Source organism: Arachis hypogaea, chromosome 13, assembly GCF_003086295.3.
Source record: "Arachis hypogaea cultivar Tifrunner chromosome 13, arahy.Tifrunner.gnm2.J5K5, whole genome shotgun sequence".
Classification (NCBI taxonomy): Eukaryota; Viridiplantae; Streptophyta; class Magnoliopsida; order Fabales; family Fabaceae; genus Arachis; species Arachis hypogaea.
The window spans coordinates 84814826-84827541 of record NC_092048.1 but is presented as its reverse complement, the minus strand read 5'-3'; the positions used below and the strand labels follow the sequence as shown (position 1 = coordinate 84827541).

At 31.0% G+C, this 12716-nt stretch overlaps 1 protein-coding gene across 8 annotated transcripts in view; it reads right to left on the bottom strand.

Moving 5' to 3' along the window:
- Positions 1-3831: 3831 nt before the first annotated feature.
- LOC112732317 (probable flavin-containing monooxygenase 1) overlaps positions 3832-12716 on the bottom strand; it is a 32130-nt gene continuing 23245 nt past the window's right edge. For 2 of the 8 annotated variants that reach the window (XM_072212070.1, XM_072212071.1), the window contains 4 exons: positions 6536-6635; positions 5775-5950; positions 5255-5613; positions 3832-4646 (listed from right to left, as the gene is read on the bottom strand). In XM_072212070.1, coding sequence (XP_072068171.1) covers positions 4292-4646; positions 5255-5613; positions 5775-5950; positions 6536-6635 — 990 coding nt within the window. In that variant the 3' untranslated portion in view covers positions 3832-4291. Of the gene's footprint in view, positions 4647-5254; positions 5614-5774; positions 5951-6397; positions 6636-7332; positions 7385-7467; positions 8390-12716 lie in introns of those variants that run through there. The other 6 variants (XM_072212068.1, XM_072212069.1, XM_072212073.1 and 3 more) reach the window with 5 other exon arrangements.

The following is a 12716-nucleotide window of genomic DNA, read 5'->3' as shown; positions in this document are numbered from 1 at the left end:
TATATATATATATATATATAACATGTGTGTTATTTCGATTTCTTTCATATTTTGTAAAAATTTTTAATTTCCAACTGTTTGATGTTTTTCAAAAAGTATCTATTTGAATCACGAAGAAAGAAGGTCTCAATACCAAACTGTCTTCTTAATCAACAAAAATACCAATCTATTTTCTAATATGATTGGGAGACTTTACCCAAGAAATGGATTAAAAAAAATGAAAATATCGAAACATGGGAATAGATCATGCTCTTTTTTAGTGTCTTTATCTATATTTGCTGAACACTAGAATGAGTTACCTAGAAATTCTGAATCTTAGGAATCTACAACTATGATTTGGAGTTATTCTCATTAGGCTACTTTCTGAATAGCTTGATTGATAAAGTATCAACTTGTGTAAGCCTCTTAACGATTCGAGAATGACGTGGGATTAAAGATGGGGAGCGAGATTTTTTCAAGAAAACAAAAAAGTGAATAGAAATAAGATAGGGACAAAATATGCAGAAAATGAACTCAGCGTGGGATTAGAAATTATATGAAATGTGTGGTAAAGTGTGGCAGATATAGTCAGAATGATAATCAACTTTTGGAAGAAAATTCAACGGATCAAGACAAATAGATACACAAAACAGACAACCTAAAAATGGTATGATTATAAGCTTTTCTATATAATGGGATTATTAATTACTCGTTGAATTTTGTTGAGTCAATTAGTGATTTATATGAATCATTAATCTTTCTTTTCTGGAGTTGGGCCTGTTGAAATCTTGAACACATCCCTTCTTCATTTATGCCTTCAAACAGGTTTCCTTTTGCGAGCAAACCACTCTAACTTACTTTGTCTTAGATAAAGCTATAATAACGGTAAAATTCACCCACTGAACTTCTATATTTTAGCTGCTTCATAAGTATAGCTATTAACACTAAGAACACACTTGGATGACAAAATGATTAATTTACATTCGACATAAAGTATAACAAAGTGACAACATTGAGTCAAAGATAACATATTTGATATAAGAGTACCTCCATGTTGGAGATAAGTATGTATGTCCAACAAAATACTATCATGAATTATTATTATTATTATTATTATTATTATTATTATTATTATTATTATTATTATTATTATTCCTTTTTATAAGAATAAACATTTATAATTTATGATAGTGTCCTTAATTAAAATTAGAAACGAATAATTACGATAAAAATTGTAATAATGAGATATACGTTTTTTGAGTTCTTTTAATTTAAATTGTTTTTAATCTTAGAATCACTAAAAATGGGACATTAGTAATTTGGATAGATTAATATATATAATAGTCTTCATTGGATGAAGATTAATAGATTTTATTTATTAAATTATATATATAAATGGCATATATAGAGATATAACTATTGAACTGACTCACTTTAAGAATTCCTAATAGTTATAGTTATCGTATATTTGTCAATAGGATATTCTTATGATGAAAATAATATTAGAATTTTTCTTTGACCTACGACTATCATAGTAATTGATAATGTATTTGTTATACTTTGATTCCGAACACCTAATACCCTACGGTGTTAGTTGAATAGACATTGGGTATGATTTAAATACTTGTAGAATTAATAATTAGTCAAAATAGAATCCATCAACTATGGTAATGAGTTTGAGCTCTACGATTATAATGAATGAAATAAACAATGCCTTGGCCAAGGGGTTTGAATGAATTAAGAAATGAGTTTCTTAAGTCATTCATAATTCATTATAATAATGGTAACAAGTTAGAGTTTGACAATCAAACCGTACTCTAAAAGTTAGCCAAGAGCTGAAAAGATGGAAGGAGTTGTATTTTTTGTTCATCTTGGGTTCTTAGTAAAAATATTATTACTTCATACTATCGGGTCGTCAAGGAGCGTTGCTAGACGCCAACCTTGATTAGTAAATTTAGTATGACTAATTTACTACCCGCTTAGTATTGAACTTATGGGGTCACACACTAATGAGTGTTCTAATCCTTGGTAAATAATTATTTATTTATTATTTTTATTAGATCAAAAAAATAATTATATCAATTCAAATGGAATATTATTATATTCTTTGCTAGCACCATGAATATAATAATATGAAAATTGAGAATATTAAATAATTAATTATTTATTCTATGATGAGTTTTAAATATGGATAAGATTCTAACTGATTCTGTTTCAAATTAAATTGTAGTTTGATTCACAAATTAGTGACCAATCTCATACTATATATATGTGTATATGATAAAATAAAGAAAGGACAAGTTTTTCTTTTACCTCCACGTACACAAATATTTCAATTTTTAGTGAAGAATTGTTGGTATAAGGAATTACAAGAAATTTCTCAATTAAATCTATTGATCAAAGAATTGACAACAAGAATCAGTTTCGATATGGATAGACAGTACTTTCGTATTATCGAAAGACAAAATTTTATTCACTAAGATACTTAAGTATTGATATCTAACCCATCTTATTTCAATAAAATTTTAAATATAAAATAGAACAATAAAATTATTTTATTACTTTCGCTGCGTGTCGACACTTCTAATCCTACACTCCAATGCGTGGAAGTGGAGAATTCCAATTTACTATTATGTCAAAAGCAAAAAAGCAAAGAAGAATTATGGAACTCGTTGGAGAAGATAGGGATGAGTTCTAATTCGAAGACCAAGGCAATCGAGCCCTGATTAGAAGGACTTGATTTTGAAAAGAAAAAAAATATATATATATACTTGCCGTGTGTTATTGAATAATTATATTAATTAATTTTTATTTTAATTAAATAAAAAAATAACACTATAATTTATTTATCTATTTATAATATATAAAAATTAATACTAATTAATTTTTTTATAATGAATTTAAAGTTATTTTTTTTATTAATAATGTCACATCAGCAATTCTAATAATTTGGCAAAAGATAAGAATCAGTTAATTGTCCTTTAATAAAAGATTTTTTAAAAATTAAAAAAATCTCTTATCTATTATTATTCAATTAAAATATAAAATACTAATTAAATATAATAAACATATATTAAAAATGTTATAATAATAATTATAAAAAATATTAGTTATAAATATTAATATTTTACAATTTATACCTATTAAGATTCTTACTATTACACTATTTGGTTTACTTAGATATGGTGTGTAAGACTCTTATTATTTTTCATTTCTTAATATCTCATATCAATTGTCAAAAATTTCTCTAAATTTAAATTTAGTATATCTTTTTATTAGATATATTTAAATATATAATAATTATATAATTAATTTATAATTTTATATTATATGTTTGATATTTTCCATTCTTATTCATTCATTCATTTTTCTTTAACTGTTTTACAAACCAAAAAGCACTATATGACAAATAAAATACAAAAAACATATGTTTTTTAAAAATAAATGAATTCAAATTCTTAAAAAAAGCAATAAACAAAATTTTAATTTGTATTACATTTTAGTTGAAGAGTTATATGGAATGATACACAAATTGTCAAGTAAATTTTTTGTAAAATATCTTTAATATAATTAAAATACTTTAAATTTAACATTAACTTACATATTATCTAATCAATATCTAAATAATATAACATTTATTAAAATACACTATATAGTATAAATAATTTATCATTCTAATATTAGAAAAAGAGAGATATTTTTAATTCTTGTTTAACATTTATAACAAAAAAATTGATGCAAAATTATATTTTATGACAAGTGAGTTATAAATAAAAATTTAATAAAAGTATTTTATCGAAAATATGCTCTAATAAATTATTTAATTTTTACTTACCGTTTATAACACAAAAATTTAATATGGAATTGATTTTTTTTTAATGAGAAGTGAATAGTACATAAAATTTAATTGAATATTTTTATTGGAGATGCCTCTAACAAACCAAAAAAGAGTTATAGGCCGTAGGCGTCTAATAAACCAAAAAATAGTTCTGGCCTGGCGTGCCAAGAGAAAGTGTTGAAGCAGGGTTTCTTTGTAGAAGGCTACCAACTCCAATTGCAACACATCCATAGAAACAAATGGAAACACTCAAGCTTCAATGTGTCAACATGGACACACCAGCTTATCATTAGACCTGGACATAATAAGAACCCCATTATGGGTTCAGTAATTATTCAGTACATTAGCCACTAAATACTTTTTCTAAACTTCATTATCATACAACAAATTCCTAGAATAAAAAAAAAACCAAGAATCGCCAGGTCAAAATGTTGAGTATAGTAGATTCTCACATAGCAAAATCCTTCTAAGTTCTCATCGTTTATGACTAAGACCAACATAATCTTTCGGCCCATATGGTTCAAACAACTCCGCAAAAAGACCCTTTTTTCTTCTGTGGTTACACCCAATGTCTTTACACAATTGATCATTATACCAAATGCCACAATTTGCAATGCACGATTTCCAATAATATTCACCAGCATGTAGTTTCATATTGTCATCCCACACCTTGACATCCTTTTCCATTTCAGTTATGGTTGGAAGCTCAATGTTTCCATCCAGAAAATGTGCTAGCCACTGGCACCTCATTTCAGAGGAGTATAGATTTGATAGGCTCTCAGCATATCCTATTATTGCCAATTGAGGAATTCGAGGGTGAATTATCTGCCTGAAAGTAACACATCACAGAACTTGTGATATCAGTGATCTGCTTTAGAGATTTAATTTTCACAAATTAATTAAAAAAGTAACATTTTGTAATTTTTATCATGCTATGTATTCAGTTATCATTGTTAGTTCATCATACAGTTAGTGACAGCTATTGTCAGTGTGAGTTTCTGTGCGGGCAAATCAATTGAGTCTATTTTAGGATATTAACTCTGTGTATATAAACTAGTTTCAGCCTTTTTAATAAAAGAGAACCACTTCATTTTTTCATGATTCAATTCTCTAATTTCTAAATCCTCAATAATTTTTAAAATCATGTGTGTTTGTTCATCTTCATAAAATACTGATTTAGTAATACAAAAAATGTTCATATTTCACTTATACACATTTAACTGACAAGAAAATTAATCAAAATTGTTGTTTTGTTAAAAAGAAAATCTACTATATTGATGAGAAAACAAATTATTTGAAATACAATGAATAAATAAATAACCGAAATAACTTCTTCTTTTGGAAGAAGCAACTAAAACAATTTACAAATTCTAAATAAACATATTAAAGCCTTTTCCAAAAATAAAAGGCCCATTTTACAACGGAGCTAATAGTTACCTGTAGAGGGGAACAGATGAAGACTTTGACCCAATGATGTATTTTTGGAACACATGTGATTTGAATATGCTTTGGAGTTTTTCATCACCTTTGTAACCTGTAGCGAGAATTACTATATCAGTTTCTAGTGGCTTGGCTTCTCCATTAATGAGTAAACCTTCTTTGCAAAATCCAAAGCTTTGTGATTTCTTTATGAGAATGGATCCTTCTTTTAATTTGTCATAAAAGTTCTCAGCAAGCACCCCAATACGACACGAAGAGATTCCTTGAAGAATGCTGTAACTCGGCACCAATCCATACTTCTTCATTGGAAGCCTCCATCTCAGATATGATTCGGCCACTTTCGCCAGTCCCCACCTCTAAAAAACTTAATTAATTAAGTGGAACCATCAAATGATTATTTACTAACAAATGAAAACATCTAGTCAGACCTTATTTACCAGCACTGCTATTAAATTAGTGGGTTCATAGAAAAAATTAAATACATGTGTATTTGCCACAGCTTTCAAAAGAATGTTACCAATGGTGAAAGCAGAGTTGCCACAAGGCTAAGTAGGAAGGACTCTCCAGGCTTGTGAACTAAAAGCTCAGCAAAACGATTTGCATAAAAATATTCTATATCAATTCCCAAAATGTTGAGTTCTGGGAAAAACCAGTGAGCAGATCTTTGGATCATTGTGCAAGGATACTTGACTCCTAATTGATGACATGAAAGAGACATCAGAGACAAGATTTGTAATTTGTAGTGCCTAAAGATATAAAATTCATCTAAAACTATGTTAGATGTATATCAAAAATCAGTCATCAAATTCAGTCACTCGTATAAAGTATATATTAAAATATGAAATATATATTGAAAATAAAATAAACAATCATAAATTCATACACAAATATATAATGACTGATTTAATAACTGATTTTTTACGTATGCATAGCATTTTTGTTCTGGATATGTTTAGTCTAGGAATAAAAATAGGGTGAAAACATCTATAAAAGAGTTTGATTGATATACTTACACCAGGATATCATTCACAAAAAATTTCACCTTATTATTATTACTTGAGCTAAACATGACAGAAAATGAAGTTTTTCACTTTTAGATGTGGTGAGAAAATATGAACAACAAAACAAACATATTCTAACCATTTGCATGTGCACATTCAGTTGCAATATCAATAGCAGATTTCTGTGAACCAATTACTGTAACTCTCTTATCTTTAATCAACTCAGCAGCAATCTTATTGTCTAAAGCAGAGTAGTTCATTGAATGCAAAACCTTGCCTTTGAAAACTTCTGGGCCTTGTCCAGGAGGGAATAGGGGAATGTTAGGTACACCACTATATTTCCCAATGCAGAGAATAACAAACTCAGCCTCATACACCTGCTCAATTAAATCTTTAGCTTTTATGTATTGTATATTACAAGAATGAAGAATCCATTGCGCATAATGTAGGCGTATACTCTGCTACAAAACTTTTTTTTTTCAAGAATTTAATTTCAGTCGAACTTGCAAATCATTAGACAAATACAGAAAACAATGTATACTTCGACAAACTAAACGTGGTATTAGATTTCACCTGCATAGACACATATATTATTATATTATGAAGTTCAGTTACACTCTATATTTAATAAAATTCTCGTCAATTCTTCTTATTTCTTACATTACATATTGACTTTCTTTTTAACCTAAAATCATAACTATCGTTCTATTGAAAGTCCAAATTAAAACAATTATATTCGAATATTTTAAAATTTCATAATAGGCATGACTCTCTCCAGACTGATTATTCTAAACTTATCATTTTAATCCAAAATTACAAGTTAAATAAGAGAAATATCTGCTACTAGAACCATTCATATTATTAGTTAAATTAATCTTTCCCAAAGTTTTGACAATAGTACACTCAATATTTTTGTAATTTTAAAATATAATTCTAAACACCACCTCCTTGAATATAACACTAACTTCACTTAAAAGGGGGGTTTAGGAAAGCTTTGTGTCAATTAGACAAAAAGAGACCTTAGGATGAGTTTCACCAAACACTTGAAGGGAATATAGTGCTATTTGCACTTACTTGGAATAAAATGAAAATTGCAGAACTGTTAGCACGGTGCTGAATCAGTGTGCTTCATGAACAAAATATTTATATGAAAGTTAGGTTTCCTAAGTTATAAAATCTGACCAAACTATACAAAGTATATACGCATACCTTTCTGGAGAAGTTCTTGGTATGTTGCACTGTAATATGCCATGTTCCTTTCGAGGAAAAGGGCTTACCATTACCACCCCATAATTCCCATGTCTCCATTTCTTCACTGGACTCTCCTACATACTCTACATCTATGACCTTTGAATTGAACCTAATATATGAAAAGAGAGAAAAATTTTGAGCAAAAGAATTAAGATAATGTAACACTTGCTGGCTACTTGGGTTCTCTTCTTTCACAGAAGAATGCCATGGAAAATCAGAGAATTGATAGGTTAATTTTTTGTTTTGGAGCTTTGTGGATTCTGTAGTTTGCCTCCATAGGCCTCCAACACCTTCCTCAGCTTCAAAGACAACTGGATTAAACCCTTTTTCAAGAGTGTATTTGCAGGCAAGAAGGCCACTCGTTCCTGCTCCAATAATTGCCACTCTTCTTTCCATATTCAACTATGGAAAATTTAGCTATTTTTCTGTATATTTATATTCTGAAAAGATCTTGCCAGTATTGGTAATATCTTGTAACAACAATGCGTTAGGCCTAAGTATCTTGTAACACAGTTATTTTATCTTTGGATTTATAGATTATAGATTTTATCCCCGATATCAAACACGGTCAAAGAAGTAATTAAAAGTAAAAGCAAGTATAATAAAATAATAACAGCGAAGTCAATCATACACTGCTAGTCTGCTAATGGAATCAGGAAAGGAAAATATTCATACCAAAAAAAGAATTAAAATTTATAAGAGACGTGGTTATTATGTCAACAAAAAACTAAACAAGTAGCGGCGTAAGCAAATTAAAGTAATAATAATAATAAAGTTGGGTTCCAACTTTCAACGATAAATGCTTTGAAGATTAATTGACATCCTATCTTTTAATTTTGTTTTGGAGCATGGTACACTAATTTCTTTAATAATGATATTTCAATGAATAAGTATAGAGAAATTAACTTTTTATTCGATAATTTTAGAGGATCAGTAGAATTTATTATTTTTGACTAATAATTAATGAATAATATTTAAAAATGTTAACTAAAAATTTATTCTTAGACTGTTAGTAAAAATATTAGACTGGTAATTAAAAGTAGTAGTTAATAAAAAATAAAATTATTGGTCCTTAAATTTTTATTATTATTTAAATTATTAGTTAATTTTTTTATTGTAAAATTATTTTTCTCATAATGATATTTTAATGAATACGGATTTAGAATTAGGGTTTGAAATTTAAAATTTAAAATTTATAACAAAAATTAATTTTTAAAAATGACTAAAATTGTTAAAGTTGGATTTCTAATTAAAATATATATGTTGTGGAGAAATAAATAAACGAGAAAATATATATTAGTGACACTTAGAAATGAGTGTAATAAAAAAGAGTCTTTATACTTAAAACGAAAAAATTGTACAACTAAGTGAATTATCAAATCAAGTCTAATCAAGTTGTTATAACCATTTTCACATTCAGCGCTACTTATTATGCGTATGGTCTTCCTTTTCCTTATCTTTCTCTTTTATTATCGTCATCGTCGTCCCTAGCATCACCACCTCCTTCTCGTCTTCCTCCTCTTGTCTTCCTTCTTTTCCCTCATTTTTCACTTCATTATCATCATCGTCATCACCACCACCTCTTCCTCTTCCTCTTCCTCTTCCTCTTCCTTGTCTTCATTTTTTTTTCATTTAATTTATTCTTTTCCTTCTTTTTTCTCATGCTCCTTCATTATCATCACCATCATTATCATCATCATCTTCTTATTCTACTTAATTGAATATCACACAATTAGTTTAACAATAAAAAAGTACATTATATTTCTATGTCACGGTTAAAAAATTTTGGTGTCAAAATAAAAATTTTCTATGTCGCGGTTAAAAAATTTCAGTGCTATTTTTCTGATCAATTCTATACAATTCAAAACTCTCCTCCTCCTCCTCCTCCTCCTCCTCCACCTCCTCAGAAATTTCGGTGTCAAAATTAAGAAACTTCTTGTATTACAGTTAAAAAATTTCACTGCTATTTTCTGATAAATTTTGCATAACTCAAAACTTTTTTTCCTCTTCTTCTTCGTCATCATCACCATCTTCTTCTTTTTTCTTCATCTTCTTTTTCTTGTTTCACATTCTCACAATTCTTTTTGTTTTACCCTCTTAACAAGAATAAAAATAAGAAAAAAAGAAATAAATTAAACAAAGAAGAAGAAAAAATATATAATACTGCAAAATCACTAAGATGAAGAGAAAAAGAGAAAAAACGAATCAACAGTAGCATCCATAAGAGAAAGACGATGAGGAGGAAACATCCGAAGAAGAAGAAAGAATACGAAGAAGCGTACGATACGAATGTTTACGTTAATAGAGAGTTAGAGTATGTCTAATGCGCTCTCACTAATAAAACTTATTTTTATTGGACTTACTAACTTGATTAAATTTAGTTGCCAAAAATACTTAAATATGTAGCGGGATCAGTGTTATCAAACCCGGCTCGACCCGGTTGGTTCGACCAAAATTTCGGTTACCCGGTCATCGAACCGGGCCGAGCCACTCATTGAACCGGATATGCAGTAGACCTACTAAAACCCGGTTTGACCCGGCAGGTTTTCATTAAACCCGATGACCCGGCCGATTAATTTAACCCGGTCCTGTTTTTTTTTTTATGACACCCTAATGCCTCTAACCCCCAACCCCATCCACGTCTCTCTGCTCTCTCGACCCCACCCCCACCCCTAACCCCAAATGCCCTAATCTGATCCACAGTGACCCACCCCTGCCCTCAAGCCTCAACGTCTCTCCTCTCGGGTCTCTTTCTCGCCACTCTTTCCCTCAAGCTCTCTCACCTCTCTCACGCCACTCTCGTCTCTGGTGTGTCACTTTTCTTTCAGTCTCTGTGTCCTCACCGTCTCAAGCTTAGTCACCGCCTTCCTAGGCTGGCTTCACGGGCAGCAGAACCAAACGGAACCACACGAAACCCAGTCGCGCGCCTTCGCCGGAAGCAGAGGCAGCAGGTCCCAGTGGGCTGGTCTTTTTCGTCTTCTTGCTTGGAGCCTCGTCGTTAGCTTCCTTGGCGCAACCCAATTTGGTGAATTCCAACAAATTCCCCCTTTCTTTTTGTTTCGATTTTATTGTTGTAATTCATCACTGCAGTTTGATTTTGTTACTGAAAGTTAAATTGAGGAATGAAGTAGGATGGTTCCATGAGGAGGAACACAACTCAAGCCTGGTGGTAGCAAGGCTTGCAACAGACGCAGCTGATTCAAGTCTGCCATTGCTAAGAGGATTTCAATCATTTTACAGAACATGATTTTGTTGCTGTAAATCCTCTTTGTAGTTAAATTTTTTGTTGCCATAAATTATCATTGAACTTTAATTTACTTATTGTGTTATGTTTTTTCTCTTTATTTAAATTGAGAAAATATTTTATATTAGTGACTAATTTATTATATATTTTTGCAATATTAGTTATGTTTAAGAATTAATACCTATTTTTTGTTAATGTATTTGTGAAGATATACTTTTGAACTTTTAATTTTAAACTTATTTTTTTTATGATTTTATATTTATATTTAATTAGACCGGATCAATCGGTTTAATTAGTGATCTATCGATTGAACCAATAACATAGTGACCCAATCGTGTGACCGAGTTGATTGCCGGTTCGATTCTGATAATTATGAGCAAGATGTACTTAAAGATATGTTTATATGGAATTGTTACCATCATAATAACTAACAACCCTACTTTTTCTTTTCAACTTTATACAGCAAAATCAATTTTCAATTTTCTTTTTTACATATTTTCTCCTTCCACTCCTGGGATGTGATGTCTAAAATTTCTACCAAAAAACAAAATAAAAAAAGAATAAGACAAATAGAACGCATTTGGCCTTTTATGCTTAGTGGATTGGACACACACACCAAATTCTCATCTATAATTACGATCGAGATTTTCATCAAAGTAGGCGATGCAAACGTTGATGATTGATTTTTCGCCAAAAGTTACTGTCGGATAATATATAAAGGTAAATATCAAATCGGTACCCGAAAGATTCTAACGCAGAAAAAATTGTACTTGATTTTTGTTACTGACAAAATAACTCTTGAAAGATTTTAAAATTTGACAAAATTACCCAATCGTGAAAGGATGACGTCACAAATGAATGAAAAACGCTGATGTGACCGTCGGAAAAGAGCTCAAATGATGGCAGAGAGCTCCAGCGACATTTTCGGCTACCTTCTTCTTCTTTGTGTTTGCTGCTTCTTCTTCTTCAACACGACGCAGCATCTCCTTCCGCCATGGTAGCTGAAAAAGAAGACCGCCATGGCACGCCACTGCACCTTGCACATTCTTCGTGTTTGCCATTTCTTCTTTTTCAACACGCCACTGCGTCCCCTTTCGCGTCCTCTCTGCTATGGCAATATCTCGCCGTTGCATCCCCTTCCGCCATGGCAAAGAAGAAGAAGAAGAAGAAGAAGAAGAAGAAGTGTCTCCTCTACCATGGCAGCACCTCGCCGCTGCGTCATGCCATTGCGTCCCTTCTGCGTTCCCTCCGCCATGGCAGCACCTCGCCGTTACATCCCCTTTTGCCATGACAAAAAGAAGAAGAAGCATTCCCTCTGTCATGGCAGTACCTCGCCGCTGCGTCATGCCGTTGTGTCCCTTCCGCGTCCCCTCTGCCATGGCAGCACCTCGCCACTGCATCCCCTTCCACCATCGAGCAGAAGAAGAAGCATCCCCTCTGCCATGGCAGCACCTCGCCACTGCGACTCCTTCTGTCATGACAAAAAAGAAGACCGAAAACTTCACCAGAGCTCTCTACTATCATCGAAGTTCTCTTCCAACAACCACATCAGCATTTTTTATTCACAGTAATGTCATCCTTTCACGGTTAGGTGCTTTTGTCAAGTTTTAAAATTTTTTAGGAACTACTTTGTCAATAACAAAAATCAGGTACCATTTTGTCAGTGCTAGAATCTTTTGAGTACTGATTTAGTATTTACCTCTATTTTGATAGAAAAACCCACAAAAACTTATGGTGTGTAATTTAGTGAGTATGTGCCAAAACATAGTATCGGATTTACCATCCAATTTTTCCAATGCAAACCAAAATTTTGAAATGCGTCGTTTCATTTAAAAAGAGCATGCTTAGCATCGGATTAATCCACCTAAAAATCTAATGCTAATTTAAAAGATAACAAGCCATATTGACCCATCTCCCTCACTTTTCCCTATCACCTCCAACACCCATCGGAGCATCTAAACGC